This window comes from Mustela nivalis (genome assembly GCF_964662115.1).
Source record: "Mustela nivalis genome assembly, chromosome: 9".
Lineage (NCBI taxonomy): Eukaryota > Metazoa > Chordata > Mammalia > Carnivora > Mustelidae > Mustela > Mustela nivalis.
Window position 1 is genome coordinate 53,568,916 of NC_139028.1, and position 22,921 is coordinate 53,591,836.

The 22,921-nt window shown below is 37.5% G+C and overlaps 1 protein-coding gene across 22 annotated transcripts in view; it reads left to right on the forward strand.

Moving 5' to 3' along the window:
• Positions 1-22,921, forward strand: part of DLG2 (discs large MAGUK scaffold protein 2) — a gene marked incomplete at its 3' end in the record, with an annotated part of 2,041,616 nt that overhangs the window by 1,270,696 nt on the left and 747,999 nt on the right. For 2 of the 22 annotated variants that reach the window (XM_082682882.1, XM_082682854.1), the window contains exon 1: positions 9,766-10,265. The exons of 16 other annotated variants lie outside the window; for them this stretch is intronic. In XM_082682882.1, the coding sequence (XP_082539008.1) occupies positions 9,957-10,265 (309 nt within the window). In that variant the 5' untranslated portion in view covers positions 9,766-9,956. Of the gene's footprint in view, positions 1-9,765; positions 10,266-22,921 lie in introns of those variants that run through there. 4 more of the 22 variants (XM_082682860.1, XM_082682876.1, XM_082682856.1 and 1 more) reach the window with 4 other exon arrangements.

Genomic DNA, 22,921 nt, shown 5'->3' on the forward strand with positions numbered 1-22,921 from the left:
TTTCTGTTAATCCATACCCCTGCCTTTAGGCCAGTCCACAGATGAATTACCTCTGACAAGTCAGAATCTGGCTTATTTTTAACTCGGGTTTTTTAAACCTTTTGATAAATTTAGAAAATATCTATTAAAAATCATTTGTCCGAAAAATAAGATTATGTATAACTTAGACAAAGAAAGATTCTAGCTCCTGGTTCTCTCTCAAATTTTGGGTGTGGTAACTCCAAAAATCATGTGGACTGCTTCAAGAGGATCTCAGTGGTGTGCCCCAGACTTTCCACAGTCACATGTTTATTCCGGTTGGATTCTGTGCGTAGCATTACTCAACTTGACTCTGTTTTAGCTTTCTTGAGAGATTTCTTTCCTCAGTTTGTGACTATTGGCTCCATCTTTTTTCCATCTTTTTTATGTTCTCCCTTTTTAACTTCCTTCCTTGCTTGCTTCCTTCCTTCCTTTTTTATTCCTCCCCCTCGTCCCTCTCTTTTCTTCAGTTATGAGTCACTACCATAGTGTTATTTTTGCACATTTTCATTAATTGTGCATTTCCTTCCTCATGAAACTCAGCACAAGGGATGACATGTGCCTTTGCCTGGTGTAGAGACCCCACATTCTTCCACACTACCTGCTATGCTCCTAGAAACCAGAAGAGAGTCAGTCATACATTTAGCATTGTAAGAATGTGAGAGATCAGCACTTGGAAACCACACATGTTAGGTCCCCAAGAATCTGATCAAGCGCCAAGAGCCTTCCCCCTAATTTAAATCAATAGACTTTAAATACTGAAATGAACTTTCAAGTTTATTAAGACTCGAACACAGACATACTGATGCCTTCCATGCACTAAGTTCAGTGTTTAGTGCTATAGCTTCTGTATTAAGAACTAAAAGAGTTAAAAGATAAAAGTATAAAATTAGCTATAACTAAAACATGTTAGTGAATGTGCAATATAAAAAGATGTGATTTGTGATATCATTGACTGTGAAGGAATAAAAATGCAGGCTATTTATATACAGTTGAAGTTAAATTATTATCAGTTTATCTACTTCAAGCAGGTTATTATAACTACATGTTTTATGTAAGCCCCAAAATAACCACAGAAGTAATGCCGATAGAACATATACAAAAGAAAATGACAAAGGAATCAAAGCATGTCACTACCAAAAAAAAAAAAAAAAAGTCAATGAAACACCAAAAAAGACAAAAGAAGATGTGCAAAAAAGCTACAAGACAGAAAGCAGTGAATGAAATAACAATAGTAAATCCTTCTCCACCACTAATTACTTTAAAAGTAAATGAGTTAGACTTTACAGTCATAAGACACAGAGGAGTTAAATGGATTTTTAAAAAGGCTAAACTGTATGCTGTGTAAAAGAGACTCATTTTGGATTGAAGGGCACACATAGACTAAAAGTGAAAGGATGAAAAAAATTTTTTTAGAAAAATTTTTTTAAAGATTTATTTATTTATTTATTTGACACAGAGAGAGAGAGAGAGAGATCACAAGCAGGCAGAGAGCCAGGCACAGAGAGAGGGGGAAGCAGGCTCCCTGCTGAGCAGAGAGCCAGATGCAGGGCTCAATCCCAGGACCCTGAGATCATGACCTGAGATGAAGGCAGAGGTCTAACCCACTGAGCCACCCAGGCACCCTGAAAAAAGATTTTCCACTGAAATGGTAACCAATAGGAGCAGGGGTGGCCTTAATTAGACAAAATATACTAAGTCAAAAACTGTCAAGAGAGAAAAAGAAATAACTTATATAATGATAAAAGTGTTAGTTCAATTAGGAGGAAATAATAAATATATATGCACCCCAGATCAGAGCACCCAAGTATATGAAGCCAACATTTATACAACTGAAGGGAGAAACAGACACCAACACAGTGAGAGGAGGCGATTTCAGTCCCACACTTTCATTAATGGGTAGAACGTCCAGACAGAATATCAGTGAATAAACAGAGGACTTGAACAGCATCACAAACCAAAGGGAACTATCAGACATATAACAAAGCATTCCATCCCCACTGGAAACAGAATACAGATTTTCCTCAAGTACACGAAGAACATTTTACAAGATAGATCACGTGTTAGGTCACAAAATAAGTTAACAAATTTTATTTGGTTTTAAGATTTTTTTTATTTATTTGAGAGAGAGTAGGAAAGCATGAGAGGGGATGGGCCAGAGGAAGAAACAGACTTCCCACCAAGCAGGGAGCCCAATGTGGGACTAGATCCTGGGACTCTATCCCGGGACTCCAAGATCATGATCTGAGCCAAAGGCAGTTGCTTAACCAACTGAGCCACCCAGGTGCTCAGTCTTAACAAATTTTAAAAGATTGAAATCATACCAAATATATTTCTAAACTACAGCAGAATGAAACTAGAACTCATTGGCAGAAGGAAAACTGGAAAATTCACAAGTATTTGGAAATTAAACAATATATTCTTTTTTTTCCTATTTTTTTAATTAACATATAATGTAACCATCAGTTTGTTCTCTATAGTTGAGTCTGTTTTTTGCTTTGTCTCTTTTTCTCTCTTTTCTCCTTTGCTTGCTTGTTTTGTTTCTTAAAGTCTGTATGTGAGTGAAATTTGTGAGTGGTATTTGTCTTTCTGACCGACTTATTTTGCTTAGCATTATAGTCTCTAACCCATCCATGTTGTAAATGCCAAGATTTCATTCTTTTTTATGACTGAATAATATTCCATTGTAGATGCATATCACATCTTCTTTATCTATTCATCTACCGATGGACATCTGGGCCACTTCCATAATTTGGCTATTGTAAATAATGCTGCTATAAACATAGGGGTGCATGTATCTCTTTGAATTAGGGTTTTTGAATTTTTAGGGTAAGTACGCAGTAGTGTGATTACTGGATCACAGGGTATTTCTGCTTTTAACTTTTTGAGGAAACTATGAACTGCTTTACAGTGTGGCTGCACAGCTTGTATTCCTACCAACAGTGCAAAAGGGTTCCCCTTTCTCTACATCTTTTCTAACACCTGTTGTTTCTTGCATTTTTGATTTTAGCCATTCTGACAGGTGTAAGGTAATACCTCATTCTAGTTTTGATTTGCATTTCCCTTATAATGAATGGTGTTGAGTATCTTTTATGTGTCTGTTGGACATCTTCTTTGGAGAAATGTCTGTTCATACCCTCTGCACATTTTGATTGGATTATTTGTATGTGTGTGTTCAGTTTTATCAGTTCTTTCTATATTTTGGATACTAACCTTTTATTGGATCTAACATTTTCAAACATCCCCTATTCATTATGTTGATTTTTAGTTTTGTTGATTGTTTCCTTTGCTGTGCAGAAGCTTTTTATTTTAAAGTAATCCCAGTGGTTTATTTTGCTTTTATTTCCCTTGCTTCAGGAGACAAATCTTTAAAATATGTTGTTATGGCCAGTATCAGAGAAATTACTACCTCTTTTGGAAGACTTACATTTTTAAAATATCCATACTACTCAAAATGACCTATAGATTCAATGTAATCTCTGTAAATATATTTATGGAAATAGAAAAAATCCTAAAACTTATTTGGAAAATATAAAAAAACCCTGAATAGCCAAAACAGTCTCAAGAAAGAAGAACAAAGCCCATTGCCAGTTAATATAACCATTATCAAACCAACCAAACAAACAAAAACCAGAAAATAAGTGTTGGTAAGGATGTGAAGAAATTGGAAACCTTATGCACTGTTGGTGACAAAGTAAAATGGCTCAGCTACTTTGGAAAACAGTATTGAGCTTTGTCAAAAAAAAATTGAAAATAAAATTACCCTATAGTACTATGTAATATATACCATATATACCATATTTCGAACCACTCCATTTCTGGCTATGTATCCAAATAAAATTAAATTAGGATCTCAGAGATATTTACACTCCTGTGTTTATTGAAGCATTATTCACAATAGCCAAATGGTGGAAACAATCTAAATGTCCACTGACAGATGAATGGATGAACAAACTGCAGTATATACATACAGTGGACTATTATTCAGTCTTAAAAGTAGAAATCCTGCTATGTGTGAGAACATGGGTAAATTGTGAGGACATTATACCCACTGAACTATGCTTGTTACAGAAGGATAAATACTGCATTCTTGCCTATCATATGAGATCTCTAAAGTAGTGAAATCCATAGATGAAGAAAGCAGAATGGTTGTACCAGGGGCCTGGAAGGTGGTGGGTGGTGCTGTGCGGTAAGCATAGAATTTTAATCATGAAAAATGAAAAAGTTCTAGAAATGTGCTGTACAACATCATGCTTAGAGTTAACAATACTGTACTCTATACTTAAAATTTTGTTAAGAGGGTAGATCTTATATTGTGTATTTGTACCACAATTTTTAAAAAAGAAACTAAAAAAGATGCTTGTTTATGAGTAATAATGCTTGATTTTTTTTTTTTAAACTTTATAACTTGATTGGAAGGAGGATGAGCAGATGTCATCTTGAATTCCGCTCTCTAATACACACTTTCAATATCTTGTGAAATCATTCTACCTTTTGGATTATATTTTAAGAGCAGCTTGACTCTGGTGGCTATACTTTGGGATCTGCTCCCTGCGTTACCACTGACTGGCTTTTGATATGGGGAACTTCTCCCCCTTTTGCACTATCTATCTAGAAAGGGAGAACAATTGAAAAGCACTTGAGAGAAAAGCCCAGCTGTCAGGAAGTACAGCTTTTATGAATGAATATCTTGCTAAAATAAACAAAAGCTGTTTCAATTTCTTAACATCATAAGATCACTAGCAAATTTCTTCAAAAAAATTACTTAATACAGTTAGGCTTCTCAGCCACAGTGAATTTTTCATTTAAGTGCTGATCTTAAAAGCACATTGTTTTCTTAATTTTGTTTTGTTTTAGGTTCCAATGCTTATTTATTCATTTTACACTGGGAGGTAGAACACAGACCCAAATGCTTATGTTGGTATGAACCCTGAAAGACAAGTTTATCTTCTTTCTTGTTTGATTTATTTTAATAAATACTAACATTTACTTTGTGCTTGGTTTGGAGGATGCAAATTTACAAAAGAGAGCCCTCTCCCTTCCCTAATGGGCATTACCTACACTCTGTCTGGGGAAAAGGGCGCAAAACAAGTAGTAGCATAATTATTGTTTTGAATGCAATTGTTCTAGTGTTGTAGTCAAGAAGCCCAGGTGCTAAATGAGTGTTCAGTGAAAGGATGACATGATCTGTTCTGGAAAGGGGAGACAGTGTTCTGGGAATGCTCCCTTATAAAAGTGACTTTTGAGCTGAGCCCTGGATGGAGGGGAAGATTCCAGAATTTCTAAATAGAAGAGGCTTAGGGATGGCAGACTGGTAGGGAAGAAGGTCTGGGAGATTTGTTTCGGGGTTGTGCTGCCTGGTAAGCTCACTTTTACTCTTAGATTTTCTGTATGTTTCCTTGGGGTGGCTTTGGGAAGGTTGTCTGAGGATGCACGCTGTGGAAAGGTAAGCCTGAAGGGCTTGTGTAGAATTGAGGAGTGGGGGAGGGAGCATGCGCAGGGGCACAGGGTGGCACTAAGCCTGGCTAGTCAAGGTCTGTGCGGTTGGAGAGTAGGGCAAGGGTGTGAGCACAGGTGAGACTGGGGAAAGCCGCAAAGGCCAGGTCACACAGGACATGATTAAGGACCATGGAAGCCACTTTAAAGACTGTTCTCTCTGTGGAGATTAAGATCCCCAGAGAATGGGACTTTATTGATGGCTGTCAAGCAGGGTAGGACCCGATCATTTTCACATTTTAGAAGTCCCTCTTGCCACTGTGTGAGAATGATTAGGCATAAGGATGGGTGCCAGAAACCAGTTAAGAAGCTGTTTCACCAGTTTGACAGAGAAATGACGCTAACTTAGGTGGGGGTGGTCATCGTGGTGACCAAGAGAGACAGAAAAGTGGAAGATACTTGCTCAGACAAGAGTGCAAACAGTGTAGAGTGAACCGAATGGGCCAGGGGGTGTTGGAAAACTTCACAGAAGTGACATCCGGTTAATCCTGAAGGATGAGAACAAATTCCTGTAGTAGTGCTGTCCATCACTTAGATGCCATTCCTAAAATACGTAAATTATAACTGATTATTACCTTTTTCTTAGTATTGTTTTCAGATTCTCTTAAGAAATGTCACATAACTTGTGTTCTTATTTCTCTAATAGTGTTACTGCATGTGTTAGAATATAATAAATCTGCATTTCCTGAAAACCATGTTAAAGTTACAGTTTAGCCTCATTGTTAATTCAAACTGATCCCGTCATCATCCATATCCACCCAAGTCCAAGTACATTAGTGAGAATGTACTTGGGGACATTTTTCAAATTTTTTTCCACTTTCTAGTAAATCCTCAGTCCAAGTTAAATCTCTATGGCAATTTGGCATGTGTCTTTCCATCCTCTTAATTCTTGCCTGTGTCTGCCCTAGAAGTACAATAATTGAATTGATTTAAGGATTTGGGAAATAATTTTAAAGTCTAAAACACTTTAAATATTGTCAGATTTCTTTTACTTCCAGAGGTGAATGTGCTCAGATCTAGAGATTGCCCAGGCTGAAGGCTATTAGATGTAGAAAAATATTAGTTGACGTTTATAACATCTCCAGGCTGTGGCCCCAGGAATGGACTATGTATGCTTTTCAAATCAAGAAGAATTGTAACTATTACCTTATATTATTTTGTGATTATTTCCCATATTACTTATAACTGCTACAGGGCTTATGCTGCTCAGTCCTTCTTTAGCAAGCACTCAGCTCTTCTTTCGTAATTAATATCTTCATTTCTCCATGCATAGAATGCCTGAAGGAAAATTTTTTTCTGAAAACAGAGTCTGCATCGCGCTGTAGTACGGCACAATTTAGTCAGTAATTCATCTTTGCTATTTTTTTATTAAACAAATCAAGCCGGATATTAGTTTTAAGTCCTTGCATTAAAACTAGTGGTGGTTCTGTGGAGTCTGTATCAGGTCAAAGAGAGGTCAATAAGATATATCTCATCTAGGCATTACCCTGTACACCATCTGCCCGTGTTAAATCACAGTGATAAGTAGGATATGTACTTGTACACCACTAATTCCTCTTTGGCCAGAATTTCGTGTCTTCTCATGGTCATTATAGTTGTCCAATTACAGCTGATCAAATTGAATTATCTTTAATTAGTAGGTCTGTCTCATAGTACAGTGGGCTAGTTGGACGTATTTATCTGTGGAAGTGGTCTGTCATCAGACTTAGAAAGCCAAATGTCATGTTTGAAAAGAAAAAAAATCGGGGGAAAGGGGAAGACAGGAGGCTGGATATATGTTGTGTATGTTAAAGTGAAAGACAGTACAGTCTTGTAATACATGTCATGAAGGTTTGCTACGGTCTTTAGGATTCTTGGAGGAAAGTAACATGAGTTATACAATGTATGGTGTTTATTTATCTGTATGGAAATGGCATACCGAGGTTAGTAAAGCAAAAACTCTATTGCCCTTGTAGTGGAAAGAGATAGCTCATTCCGAACCACCCATTCATAACACATTTAGGTCCCTGTGAAGATTTATAATATCTTTGTGTAGTGCCCAGCCGGGAACTTTTCTATCTTGCTGCAAACTGCGCACACCATTACAAAATTTTAATGGATTCATACTGACTTATTCCTGTTCAGATTGATTCTTATACTTGAGAGGCAAATGGGTGAGAACAGGGCATGTGTTCCCTAAAGATGGCAGTGGGCATTTGAGCAATGATACCTGCCTGAAAAATTCGAGAAGCATCTGTGGTTAGATAAGACTGGAGAGAGTCAAACTTATCACTTCTTGACATTCTCATTTGGGGGTGATCGTATTGCCATATCACATCAAGTCCTACCATATAGCCATGCATCATGGTGACACCAGGCAAATATGAAGTTCTCTAGGGCTTTATTTGACCTAGAAGTTCTTTCAGGCATTATCCCTTGATCCCAGCATAAAAAATGAAGATGGGGGAAGGAAGAGAGAGAGGGAGGGAGAAAGAAGAAGAGAGAAGAGAGCAGAGAAGGGAACAGACCTGGCTGATAGTCTGCCCTTTTACCCACTGAGCATCGCATAATGATCTATTTGCCTCAATTTTACTATTTTTAAGTATTGATCTTAACTCCTAAATCCTTTTTCAGGAATAAAGACCATTAATGCCATTGTTATTTCTACCCAGCAGTTCAAATCTTCATCTATTTATTTATTTAGACAAATTTCCATAACACCTCACTAAACACTGAATACTAAAGCTAACCTTAAAGGAATAATTTAAGTTTCTGGAGCATTACTAAACTCAATATTATTTCAAAACATGTCAGGCAGCTCCTGCCTGGCTCTCTCCTTCTATATATGCACTCACCCAAGCATTCATTCATCCATCCAAAAAATATATAAGTCTGCTATGTGCTGTGCAGGCAGTGTGCTAGGTGCCTGGTTAAAAAAAAAAAAAAAATTCTGCAGAATTTGGGAAAGAACCCTTTTATGGAGATACATAGGAAGAGCAGCTCCTATTTTTATATGTAACAGTGATTTGTCCAGGGAGTTCTAGTGTTGAAAAATAGAATATGTGGTAACCCTACCCTTTGAAATAAGAACTTTGCCAACTCAGCCAGAAATTAGGTCTACACTGCTCCAGAGGTGAGAAGGTGGATCTGATGGTCTGGGGATAAAAATTATTTTATCTTGGGACTCTCTCGTTTTTGTTTGGTGCTGCATAGATGGTAGCTTGTGTCCCAATCAAACCAAATTTTTCCCTCAGAGATATGTGATAAGGATAGACATTTTGGCAACAAATATGGAAAGTTTCAAACATAATAAAAATTCTAAGTGCTCTGGTAATTAGTCTTTCTCTTTACTAAAAATACTATGTATGGCTTCTGCAATCATACTAAAATTTTAAAACAATCATGTCCTCTCTGGAAGGCAATTGCTTTAAATTGGATAGATTTCACTCATTTTCCAGTGAAAGAATTTGAAAATTCTGTCTGTGGAAACCAAAATACTGGAGGGTAGAGTTGGATGTGTGTTTCACTTTAAAATGCAGACTCTCTCTGTGGTGAATGTATTTGTTGTGGTAAAGTATTTGAAAGGAAATCCTCAGAATAATTTGGGGTAAGGAAAAACACTATGTTTAAATAAGCCAACCCATCAGTTTTGAACTTTGAAAATTGCTTCATTTTGAATCAGAAAGAATTAATAATCATTCATAGCTTTAAAATACGTATATTCGGATTATAAGATGTAATCATGATCTAAAACAAATGAAACCTCCAAATTTTAAAGGAATGTAGTATAATGCTGTGATCTCAGTGATTTTTCTAAATGAATTAATGTTGTGGAGCGTTAATATTGACGCTCTTAATTCGCCACCTTGTGATGTGCTCCGTGTCTTGGCAAATATCTCTCTACATAAGTGATTCTTGTAAATGTTGGAAATCTCTTTACAGGTTAACTTTCCCATCATTTTAAATTGCCAATCCTATATTATTTCAGCCTAGAAGGGTCCTTCTAGTTTGATAAGCAGCTTTCCCTCCTGAGGTCTGTATTCTGTGCAGGGCTCATCTAGCAGAGGGAAACACCAGAATGCCAAATTGCAAAGAGTATTCTTTACCGTGGGGCTCCATCCAAAAAGGGTTTGTAACACAGTGTACAGTCTTGTAGCCCAGCTGTGTGGAGCATTGATTGCTTCTGCCTAGAGCAGGGATACTGTCAAGTTGCTCTGTGAGTTGAGTCATCTATTGACAAAGAGCTACCAGCCCGCAGATAATGCTGTGCGGAGCTGCTCTCGCTGCTCCCACCATGCGCTGCTTATAGCAGCTGTCAAAGATACTGAGAGATCCACGGGAGGACAAAAAAAAAATTAAAAAAAAAAAAAAAGACTTTTACAACTGCCTGGAAGAAAGGGGTGTGAGGGAGGAGACATTCCTGTGCAGAGCTGACCAAAGGAAAGAGTAGGCATCAGTGCAGTATGAATGCATACCTCACCAAGCAACACAGCTGCAGCCGGGGGTCCGATGGGATGGATGCCGGCAGGAGCGCCCCCACCCTGATCAGGGATGCCCACTGCGCTTGTGGCTGGCAGAGGAGCCCTCAGGGGCTTGGGTACAATTCTCAGACCATGCCCGCTTCAGGACCTGGGGGCCCAGCTTCAAACAGGACCAAGCTGGTCACTTTGTGGGACAGTGTGCGGAAAAGCCCCCACAAGATGGGCTCCAAGGGCAAAGGGATTTGTGGGGAGCGTTGCGCCTGCCCACATGGTTGGTTCAGCCCAACACAGGTGAGCCTTTTCCTTATGACTTTCCCTTGAGTATCGGAAGAAACTGAGAGCAAGTCGTGTGAGGGTAGCATGGTTTGGAAACTTTGCCGGGTCCTCCTTGCTGACTGGGTGTGTGCCTGTTTGGAAAATGGTGGGCTTGGGAAAACCTGTCATTTTCACAGGTGTTTGGGGGCTCACACCTCTGGGTGGCCTGCGAAAATCCAAAGATGCTGTGCTCAGTTTCTTTCAGTGACTTTTCCCCAAGTTCAACTTCTCTAGTCCTCGGATGATTTTACTGTGCTGTATTTTGGCAGCACTTTAACTCCTAATCGTTGTTAACTTTTGTGTCCTGCCTAGCCTCATTTTTTTTAAGGGAGAAAAAAAATAAACTTCGATACATTCCGTCTCTTTAATCATAAAAGGGCATTTATTTCTTCAGCTATGGAAAGCAGTGATTTGAAGTATGCTATTCTAATTTTACTCTTATAACACTGTATACTTTTTCAGTAATAGGGAAGAAATTTTGTTTATACTAAATAATTCATTTTACAAACAAAAGGAATAATTGGGAGCAAACTAGAGGATGATTATACTCAGAATAAAATAATGAAACATTTTATTTATTCATAGGGAAGCAATAAGGTTATTTATACTAAAGACTATAACTCTCTTTTTTCTTAATGTATTTCTGAAGCAGATGTGCAGATTCCCTTAATTTAATTTCTAGCTTATTCTTGCCCCAAATTACTGGCATTTTATCAGAAATGAAATTGGCTTATTTTTTTCCTGGCCCCATCCAGAAAAGGGAAGACAACTTCCTGTAAATGCTGTAAAATTTAAATAAAATGCACCTGTAATCACTGTCATAAATATTGAATGATAGTTCTTAAATATCCATTGAAGAAGAGAAAAACTGTTTGCAGAAAAAAAAATCCTTTCTTGATTTTATTGTGATCTTAGCATAAATGAGAAGTGGCTATGGATCATGAGTGAAATGTTATGATCTGAGAGGTGGAGAGTACATTCTAATTTTAATATTAGTTTTTTAAAAAGTACTTCCAAGATTATCACATGTCACTAGATCTTAATGATACTGTTTGTATACGTGACTTTTGATCCATTAATATCATGCATCTCAGCATCTTGATTTAAATAAGGAATATATTGTCATTTTAGTATTAAACTTGTTCAGTTTGAAATGGAGCCTGATATTTGGAAACTCGGTTATTTTTTAAAGTTAACATGAGTTCCAAACTGAAAAAACAGTCTTGACAATTTCAAAGTCTCTACATATTCTTTTACAAATGCATGCATTTAAATGTCTTTAAAGTATATCTCTGTGTCGATTATATTAGATTCTCAAGGCTCACATAGGCAAAGAAGACAAACACACATCTAGCTTCTAGTTTTTGCATAGAGTAGAATAAGCCAACTTGTTTTAGAGTAGAATAAGCAAACTTGTTTTATGGTCACAGTTTTTTTCCAACATGTAAAAAGATGTGCATTTCATAAATGATAATTTCTCAAACCAAAAATCTGTAATTGTACATTAAAATAACCATGCTTTCAAATTTTTGTACATTTTTCATCAGTCAAGGGAAACTTTTCCCTTCCTTGGTTTTTAACAAAGTCAGCCTCCTACTTGCCTTAAATTTACAGACATTTAATGCTTTAAAGGATTGAAATAGACTCTCTGTAATGATAATTAAGATCCAGTGACATATAAGAAGGCAATAAATTGAGACAGACACCATCTCCCATTCTTTTTCACATACATTTCTATAAATTTTCTCTCTTATTCATAGGTCCTTTATTCTTAGCTAGGAAGAACAAGGATACTCAAATATTGGGGTTACAATACTGTATCTTTTAGGGTCTTTAGTGTTGTGACACCTGACCCTTCCTCTCTTTTACCACCTCATACCTGTGAAAGTGCTGTGAATAGATTTTAATATATGTATTTAAATATCCCTATAGTACCTAAATACTTGCACATATTAATGTATTTTCATGTACTTATAAGTATATATATACATATACATGTAAGCATGCATATACATGTATACATATAAAAATTAAAGTTCTGTTTAAAGTTCTCTTTTCTAACCCAGAAAGTACTAACTTTTTCTTCCAAAGGATGTTTTATTCTCTCCATATAAAGTACATTTCTTTACTTCTTATAAGTGTTCTAAAATGCTGATTTATGTATGTATATTCATATACCTATAAATACATGTATAGATATGCATATTCATTTACACATGTATTTATAGGCTATATCTAATATTTAAAATATACAGATATGTGTAAGTCCTATATACCCATAGATACCATCACAGAAATAAGACCATCTGTGTGTCTAGGTGTATGCATATGTGTCATTAACAGCCAAGTCTGTTTTGAGGATTTTGTGGTACTATTCATACCCCTTAAATTAACTAGAGATATCCTGTGAAATACTGTGAAATGAAGGATGGAGGTTAATCATACTAAACAAGAGAATTCTTGATAAAGTAGACAGGAGCAGAGTGCAGGCTATAGAGAAGCCACGGTCCCCACATGTGGTACAGAACGTGCCTCAGGGCTGTTAAATGTCTGGGAGCTGGGATCCTGCCCTCAGAGATATTTGCTGTATTACGTGGACATCAGCAGTGTGATTTCCGGCTGCTATAATAGAGGGCCATGGTAATGACTTGAGTTCCTCCCAAGGCTCTTTGCCAAACTCCTGTTATTTGGGGTGCTGTGTGCTAACAGGACACTGTCATTATGTTGTTCCTCAGCATGACTGAAAAATAGCTTCTGTCCTTTCTCAAATAAGTTTTCATTCCACTTGGATCTGTAGAATTAATACAACCGTAATAGTAGGTAAGAAGATGGAAAATTATAGGGTCCAGAAGTGAGTTCTAGAAGGCACCTCTAGGATAATAGTGTTGGCCTGGGTCAGGGAGCGGGGAGAAGGATGTCCATCATCACTTATGTGGCGTTTCTCCCCAATGTGGACTGATTTGGGCAGGAAGCACAGAATAGTAGAGATTCAAAGCCCAGGTTTCAATACCTTTGTACTTCATTCATTCTTCATTTGTTTATTCAACTATCATTTGCTGAGTGCTTGCCATGTGGCTCTGTCAGGCCTGTGGATATAATAGTAAACAAAAGAAATACTCTCCCTACCATTGTGGAGAGTATATTCCATTATATACCATTGGCCTCCAGTGGTATATAATATTTATTAAGTATATCATAATATATATGGAATTATATTGTCATAAGTCACACATTGGAAGGGAACCAAGTCCCATAGAGTTTTACAAAGTCTACAGTAGATATATATTCAGGATACAGAGGAACCACAGAGAAGTAAGAAAGTAAGATTTGTTAATGTATATGTATATATTTACTTATTTTTATTTAATTTTTTTATTTTTTAATTAATTTTTTTATTTTTTATTAACATGTAATGTATTAGTAACCCCAGGGGTACAGTTAGTTAATTTAATTTTAATGAAAAGGCACTGCATCTCTTAAGCCTAGATTTTCTGTTTTATAAAATGAGCATAAAATTAGACCCTAACTCAGGATTGTAGTGAGGAATTAACATAGTAAATGTAAGGTCCTTATTACAGTGCTTCCATGTAGTAGGGGGTTCAATAAATATTTGTAGAATGAATGAATAAGAAGCCTGCAGTAAAAGTTGGCTATCATTAACCTATTCCTTAATTCATTGTATCTGATTGTCTAGGAAGAGAAAAATAAGTGAATCAGGGAAGACTGCCAGAGGTAGTGATCCTTGGGCTGCATTAAATTGAACCTGAAAGTAACATGCCTGTGTTTATCAAGTAAGCAAAGAAAGATAAGCTTTCAGGGTAAAAATAATAGAAGCTGAAACACATATATCACGTGGGTTGCTGTGTAGAAACTACTCAGAGTTCTGTTTCCCGGAACATGGGGCACTAGAGAGTAGCTTCATCAAGGGCTGGGGCTGGAGGCCTGGGCAAGGCTTGGTCACAGAGTCTCATGTGCTTCGACAGGGACTCTGCTGGGCTGATCGCATGGAGCCCATCACTGCAGGATCCTGGTGCCCGCTCTCACTCTCTGTGGGTTAGGCTTTGTGCTCAGTCAACTGTTCTGTCCCTCAGTTTCTCTGTTTCTAAGAAAAACGGTCTTCCCTAAATGAATTCCCATATCTCTTTCAATACTAATATTCTGTGACTCTGTCAACTGATACCCATCCATTAATGGGAAGTGCTTTGGAAATGATTTATGCTTTTTTTTTTCCTAAAAATTTATTTATTTGACAGACCGAGATCACAAGTAGGCAGAGAGGCAGGCAGAGAGAGAGACTGGAGGAAACAGGCTCCCTGCTGAGAAGAGAGCCCCATGCGGGGCTTGATCCCAGGACCTTAGGATCATGACCTGAGCCAAAGGCAGAGGCTTTAACCCACTGAGCCACCCTGGTGCCCCAAGATTTATGCTTTAAGGCAAGACAATCCTAAATTTGAACCTACTAGCTCTCTGTGACCTTACTTACTTAACTTTTTTAAGGTTCATTTGTCTTCTCTGTAAAACTTAGGTTGATAAAATTATATTAAGGGAAAATGTAATAAGAATTGAAAAGATTCTACATAAAAGAGCCCAGTGTGGTGCTTAGAACATAAGAATTGTTCAGTAAGTGGTATTTATTATTAATGATGATATCCAAATGCTTTTTTAATCTGAAGAACTTATTGTCCATCCAATTAATTAATCAGTATTGTGGTGTCCTTTATTAGAATTTCTACTTTGTTCACTGAATTTTTTGATGTCTTACTTATAATGATGAAGGTTAGGTTGGGCAACTGTCCAGAAACATTAGGCACAGTACCACAGGATGACGGGATGACATTTTGCCCTTCAGGTTTCTCAGAGATTTACGACAATGCCTACACACACACACACACACACACCACACACACACACACACACAGCGGGAGAGAGAGAGAGAAAAAAATATATACATAATAGAACTGTGTTGATGAAGTAGCATTCCCATTATCTTATATTAGAGGGTAGGTGAGATTAGATTTTCTCAGCAAAATCCTGCTAGAACAACAGTGTTTGAAACATTTAGCCAAACTCTGTAAATCTTCCCTAAGGGTCCCTTTGCAGCTCCTCCAAAACACAGTAGTTTGTAGCAACTTGAGTCCAGAGAACCTTTTTTTTGTCCAAGAAGTAGGATTGCCCTGGGCTCAAATCTCAGGCTCAGCTTATGCCCAGCCAGAAAGATCTGGCAGCTTGTTTTAACTCTGCAACTGCTTCTACAGAAGCAGCTGAAGAGAGAGCCCCTTACCAAAGAAGAAGACGACTTTTTAGTCTCTGGAAAACACCAGCTGCCCCCAGGCAAAGGAAACAGAATCGAATAAGAGATAATACCAAAGGAATTAAAGTTCTAGGCAGTTCCTTGGGCAGACTTGAAGCTACTTGGTCAACACTTAGGTTACCCCCCGCCCCTTCTGGATGCTGACATGAGCAGAGCATTTTCTCTAGGGCTGGACAAGTAGGACAAAATACTGAGGGTGGGAAAGGAATGAGTAAAGGTAATAGCATTTATTGAATACTCAGGATACCCACAATGTGTGCAGCATTACGCTAGAGCTCTATCCTGGTCATTTTTTAATTCTGAAAACATTAAAAGACATATTAAAACCCCCATTTTATAGGGATGTCTAGGTGGCTCAGATATTAAGTGTCTGCCTTTGGCTTAGGTCATGATCTCAGAATCCTGGAATCTAGTACTATATCAGGCTCTGTGTTCAGCAGGGAGACTATTTCTTCTGCCTGGGCCTCTCCCCCTACTTGTGTGCATGCTCTCTGTCTCTTTCTCTCTCTCTCTATGACAAATAAGTAAAATCTTTAAAAAAAGAAAAGAAAAGAAAATCCCCATTTTATAGGTATGAAAATTAAGGCTGACTAACTTTCTCCTGATGGCACATCTAATAAGGGTAGAATTTGTTTCAAAGGTAGGTGTCTATATGACCCTTTCCACAGAATCTTACAGAAAGATCTCTTTGAGGAAGCAGCGGGTAGTAGAACATCCCCAGAGACCTTTTTAACTTTTTGATTTAACAGGAAATCTCCTTAAGGAATTGGAGTATTTAACATGGTTGGGAGAACTGGCATCCCCTAGCAGAATCCTAGATTTTCCCATTCTGCTCCATTTTCTGGTGTTAGGAACCCTGAGTTGGTTGGACCACTTAAACCCCTCCCCCTCTCTGATTAAGTTTAAGAATTGTGCTGCTCTGAAGGAGTTGAAGTTGATTCTCACAGCACTGATACTTGCTCTTTGAAATACCTTGAAACAGGGCACCTGGGTGGCTCAGTTGGTTAAGTGTCCAACTCTTGGTTTTAGCTCAGGCATGAGCTCAGATCATGAGATCAAGCCCCACATCAGGTTCTATGCTCCGTGCAGAGTCTCCTTCAGATTTTATCTCCCTCTCCCTCCTTCTTACTCACTCTCACTCTAATAAATAAATAAAATCTTTAAAAGAAAATAGATGAAGAAATACCTTATAACTTGTGGTTATTTGCAAATTAGATTCAATCTTATAAAAATTTATACTGAGGAATTAAGAAGCATGTAGTTTAAACTTAATATACATACATAACAAAAGCACATGTAGGCATTATATGTCTTACATCCAAAAGAATTACCAGACAGGGCACCTGGGTGGCTCAGTGGGTTAAGCCGCTGCCTTTGGCTCAGGTCATGATCTCAGGGTCCTGGGATCGAGTCCCGCATCGGGCTCTCTGCTCAGCAGGGAGCCTGCTTCCCTCTCTCTCTCTCTCTGCCTGCCTCTCTACCTACTTGTGATCTCTCTCTGTCAAATAAATAAATAAAATCTTTAAAAAAAAAAAAAAGAATTACCACACAGTGCTGAATTTTGTAAATCTCACATGTCAGTTACTTGTGTCTTTATGATACCAAGAATCAAATATCTAACTTTAATACCACCATCTCCGTTGTCCATCCTCTTCCTTCTTATGATATTGTTTGATCTGTTACAAGTGTAGCCCCACCCAATTGTATCCTCCTCATTCTTTAGTCTACTTTGTTCCCTTTTAATTTCCCAAAGGCTTCTATATGTGTTATAATTATTTCAGAGCTAGATAGGAATTTAGAGGTCATCTAGTACATTTTCCAAAGGAGAACAGGGTCCTTCGGTTTGCGGCAGAATTGGCCCTTGTCTTTGAATGCAGAACTGAGTTACCTTTTTACTGTCAAGCTTCCTTCCCTCTTGAAGCTCTGTGCTCCTCTTTATGAAGTTCATTATCGGCAGAAAGTTGTGAAGCTTGTAACTTGTTGGCATTGCAGTGTTGGGCATTATATAAAAAGTTATCTTACTTCTTACCTCTATTGTCTTATAATTTAGACCAGCAATCCCAAAGAGATAGAGAAAAGAGCCACTAGAAATAATTTTAGAATTGTATGGAGATACTTTATGTATTACTAATGATTGGGAGGTGATGCTGGCATCTAGCAGAAAGGAGCCAGGGATGCTGGATGCACTGTCATTTGCTAAGAAGTTCTGCACAGTAAAGAATCCCCCTTTGTACTACACAATTTTTAACATGGTACTGGAAATTCATGAAAATTTTTTCAAGTTTATGGTTTTTTAAGCATGAAGTCAAATTCAGTTTTAAAAACAGATAAGAAGCATTTTCTGCAAGGATTTGCTAATCGTTAAGTCTTCTGGGAATGTAACTTCTATGTAAGTCAAGGAATCATTGTATTTTTTTCTCTTAGGAATTTGACAGGAACTGATTCCCATTTTGGAAGACCCCATCCTAAAGCTGAAACTCCTGCTCTGGTTACTGTCACCAATACATCTCCCCTGCATGAATCTCCATTTGTAAATATCACCTGCATTATGGAATGGAAGAGATTTGAGGCTTTTTTTTTTTTTAATAGATGTAGAACCAAAGATTTTAAGTTGTTAGAAATACATAAAATACTGACTTTGATTGCAAAATAAGTCAATCAGAGAAAGACAGTTATCATATGATCTCACTGATATGAGGAATTTGAGAAACAAGACAGAGGATCATAGGGGAAGGGAGGGAAAAATGAAACCAGATGAAACCAGAGAGGATACAAACCCTAAGAGATTCTTAATCTCAGCAAACAAACTGAGGGTTGCTGGAGGGGAAGGGGTGGGAGGAATGGAGTGGCTAGGTGATGGACATGGGGGAGGGTATGTGCTATGCTGAGTCCTGTGATTGTGTTAAGACTGATGAATCACACACCTGTACCCCTGAAACAAATAATACATTATATGTTAATTAAAAAAAAAAGAAATATGTAAAATACAAAGCTCTCACTAAATTTCATTAATAGGATTGTTTTAAAAACATTTCATTTCATTGACGTACCATATATTAATTTTTAAAACATTTTTATCATATAGTGAGAAATATGTTTTGTAAAAGTAACTGAAATTACTTATTGTCTAGTTCTCTGTCGCTTTCAGTACTACTCTGATATTAGCCCAAAGGTCATCTGTACTCAGCTTCCCTACAAGCTCTTACATTCTGAGTTGTTATGTTGTTGTTGCTGCTGCTGCTGTTGTTGCTGTTGTTGTTAAATCCAGTCCCCATTCCCCATTTTTGTAATCAAAGGATAGAGTTCCAGGTCTGTGGAAGTACTAGAAATCAAGTGAATACCTTTATACTGAGGAGAAATCCGAACAGGGATAAAGAGATAGAGAGATGATGAATTCCCTCACTGGCCTGTCCTATAGAAAACAGGAATTATTTTGACACCAAACTTATAAAAAGTTATAAAAAGTGTCAGTTTATTTCTAAAAATATGACTTTTTAAAAGATTTTATTCATTTATTTGATAGAGAGACACAGCGAGAGAGAAGCACAGCGAGAGAGAGAGGGGGAGTGGGAGAGGGAGAAGTAGGCTTCCCGCTGAGCAGGGAGCCCGATGCGGAGCTCGATCCCAGGATCCCGGGATCATGACCTGAGCTGAAGGCAGATGCTTAATGACTGAACCACCCAGGCACCCTCCCAAAAAATTTTTTTAGCTATCTCCACTTTAACTATTGGCACTCTTCTTAGATTATCCATATTGAATTGAGGTTATTTCCTTTGATCTCTTATTATCTGCAAGTGATCGGTTATTATTTCTTCCAACACTAATCAGTAATCTAGGATCCTTCATATATGTGTTTCTTCTTTCACGTTTCCTATACTTCTTGTAAGAAATGGTATCTGGTCTCTTTAGTCCATTGAAATCCATATTTATTAACTATAAGAAGAGGTAAACATTTGATTACTCCATTGCTCTGTTCAGTACAGTTGGGCTCACAGACTGACAAATTGAAAACATCTTTCTAATATAAAACACATTTTTGTATTTTTTTTTTTTACTTTAGTATAAAAGTATGTATAGGCCATTGTATTATCTATGAATTTCATTTCAGATGGAGAGAAGAGGATCTTACAAAACAATCATTGTAAAGTGGAAAGGTTGAGTCAAATAGAATTGAGAATCTGGCCCTTTGCAGAAAAAGTTTGCCAACCTCTGCATTAGACTATCAGTTCTCATTTCCTTCTGGTGCAGTGTCCCATTCTGCCTCACAGTCTCTCCGTTTTTTAAAGACCTGGTTCAAGCACATCCTCGTCATTAATCCTATCCAGCTCATCGTTAGCTCGCAAAACCTATACTTAACATGGTGTCTTGCATCATTAGCATATTACTTTGCATTGTGGTTTGTTTCCTTCCCGTTCTGCTGATGAGAGAGTGAGAGATTTCTTGTATGCCCAGCTCAGAGTCCAACTCACAATGCTAGTTGTCCAATTATCTTTGTGATAATTCTTATAGTATCATTATTAAGTCATACATTTGGACCCAGACTCCTCAACTGGATCCCAGGCTGTGGAGAGGAGAGACCTCATCATCTATACCTTTATGTCTAGCTGAATACTGTACATGATTTACCTATACATCTTACCCCAGTTATGAGTACTTAACCTTATGTTCCACTAAGCTGAATTCCATTAGAGCGCAACCTATTCACCTTTGTTTCTCCAGAACCCAATAGTTCAACAAAGTGTTCTTGGTTTCTGAATGAAGATTAGCACAGGGCCTTGTATATAAAGTACTTAGTAGTTTTAAATTTCTTTTTAATTATTATTATTTTTTTAAAGATTTTTTATTTCTTTATTTAGCAGAGAGAGAGATCGCAAGTACACAGAGAGGCAGGCAGAGAGAGGGCGGAGAAAAGCAGGCTCCCTACTGAGCAGAGAGCCTGATGTTGGGCTAGATCCCAGGACCCTGAGATCATGACCTGAGCCAAAGGCAGAGGCTTAACCCACTGAGCCTCCCAGGTGCCTGCTTTTTAATTATTATTATTACTAATATGTATGTGCCTTAAGGTCAAGAGTGACATTTTACCCTTGTAGTAGCTCTCTTTAATAATAGAGTATAATAAAAAGTTAACAATCATTTATTGGTTTGTTTTTAGTTTGACTCAGATTCTTACTTTATTGTGGTGCTATTGAAATATTGGAATCAGTGTTCAGAAATTAGGTTCTGCATTCAAGTGGGTCATGGTGTTCAATGATGAAAGGTACAGTACTGTACTTTGAGAGGACAACCAGAGAAAAAATTGATTCTGCACAGTTTCATTGTCCAATTTAGGAGCCACTTGTTCTCTAGAAGACTGAAATAATGTCATGAAATATTATTTTATAATTCGTTTCTGTACAATCTATTGTAGACTGCATGATCTTCTTTATCCATCATTTTCATTGTTAAATATAAGTGCTCAGATTACTGTAGTTGGCACCACCACATTAAAAAACCATAACTGAAGACCTTTGTACTTTATTCTGATAGGCTGTGCTCTTTAGCTAGTGGTCAACAGTGATTGTTATCTTTTTTCAGAAGTACTGTTTTGTTTAAAAATTGTTAACTTTAAGGCTATGTAAATAATTCTTAGGATTTTATTACACTTTAGAATGATTAATAAATATATCTGCAGGGGGAGGTGGGAGAGGGAGAAGGAGACTCCCTGCTCAGCAGGGCTTGATCCTAGGACCCTGGGATCGTGATCTGAGCTGGAGGCAGGCGCTTAACCCACTGAGCTACCCAAGCACCTCTGTACCTGGGCTTTTGATTTCACATTTCTCATAGAGATATATTTTCAGGAAAGAAATCACTGAGTCAATTATGCAACTTATTAAAAGCTCATAGTATTTACCTAGTCATTCAGTTGATTTTTATTCGGTAATTAATGATTGAATAGTTCCCATATGCCAAAACACTATGTTAATCAATGGGGATACAAAGGAGAACAAGAGAGACAGATTCCTACTCCACACAGCTTAGAGTTAATTGCCAAAGTGCTTCTAAGAAGACTTTACAAATATACAGTCCTTCCATTTCAGGAGCGTATGAATAAGCCTTTCTTCCTGTACTCTTGATGGTTTTATCATTGTAAAAAAGAGTTCATGAATTTGGTAAGCTAAAAAATTGCATGCTATTGCTATTGTAATTTGTTTTTATTTGTTAATGAAGAGGAGTTACTTTTTATGTGATTGTAGCCAATTGTGATACTGTTAAAGAATTGTCTAGAATACCTAGCAAAATGATAATATCCAGTTGGCTATTTAATATAGGTTTCATTTGTTGATTGGGTGGATGGATGTGTGAATGGATGGATGGATGGGTGGATAGATGGGTGGAAGGAAGGAAGGAAGGAAGGAAGGGAGGAAGGGTATACAAATAGGTGAGTAATTCCTGCTTAAAAGTCTTGGTGAGAGAAATTTCTGCCTATCCTAAATATAGCAGAGTAGTTCTTTAACCACCTTTGTGAGTGATACCCCTGTCTCTCCTGTCACTATAACTCCTTTCCTTAAGTCTGTTCTCTGGAAGGAAAAGAGCTGAACGCTCTTCTTCTCACACTGACGTAGGTGAGCAAGATTGAATTGAGTGACAGATGAAAAGGTAATTAGTACAACAGGCAGACTTAGGCTATCTGACTGTGTCGATCGAGGGTGTGCTGAGGAATGCAATGTGGGCACTAAATTGACACTCAGGGAACCCGAAGAGGAAAAGTGATCTAATGGATGAGATGGGGAAAAGAAATATTCTGGAAATATCCTGCCTATCTTACAATTTGGTATATAGACATATTCAAGGATGATTTGAGGTCCACATGTCTTAAAATGCAGGCAGGCTGCCCCTAAAAGTCAAAACCATATCTTAAAATGATTCTATGAAATGTTATCCTATAAAAACACACTACTACTGTGCTGATGCCAATATTTAGAATTAAATTTATAAATGAGATAATTCTATAGACTCCTCTTATCACGGCTGGACACTCCCCGGCTGTCCTAAACAAAACGTGAAGCTGATCTATCCATGATGTGAGGGTGACTGTCTTTTCAGCACAGGAGAGAACATCATTCAGAAAGGACCTAATTGAAAGGTGATGGCTAAATAGGTTGAGGACTGTAAGTAAATTAAGGACAGAAACTCTTCTGAGTTTATTAAAGAGCCCAGAATAATTGTTACTTCCTTGTAGACTTAAAATTATTACTTTCCTAATAATTAAGGCAAAAAAGAATGGGTAATGATTGATATTATGATCCCTTTCATTTTTGGGGCAGTTCACGCAGAGTCTTCA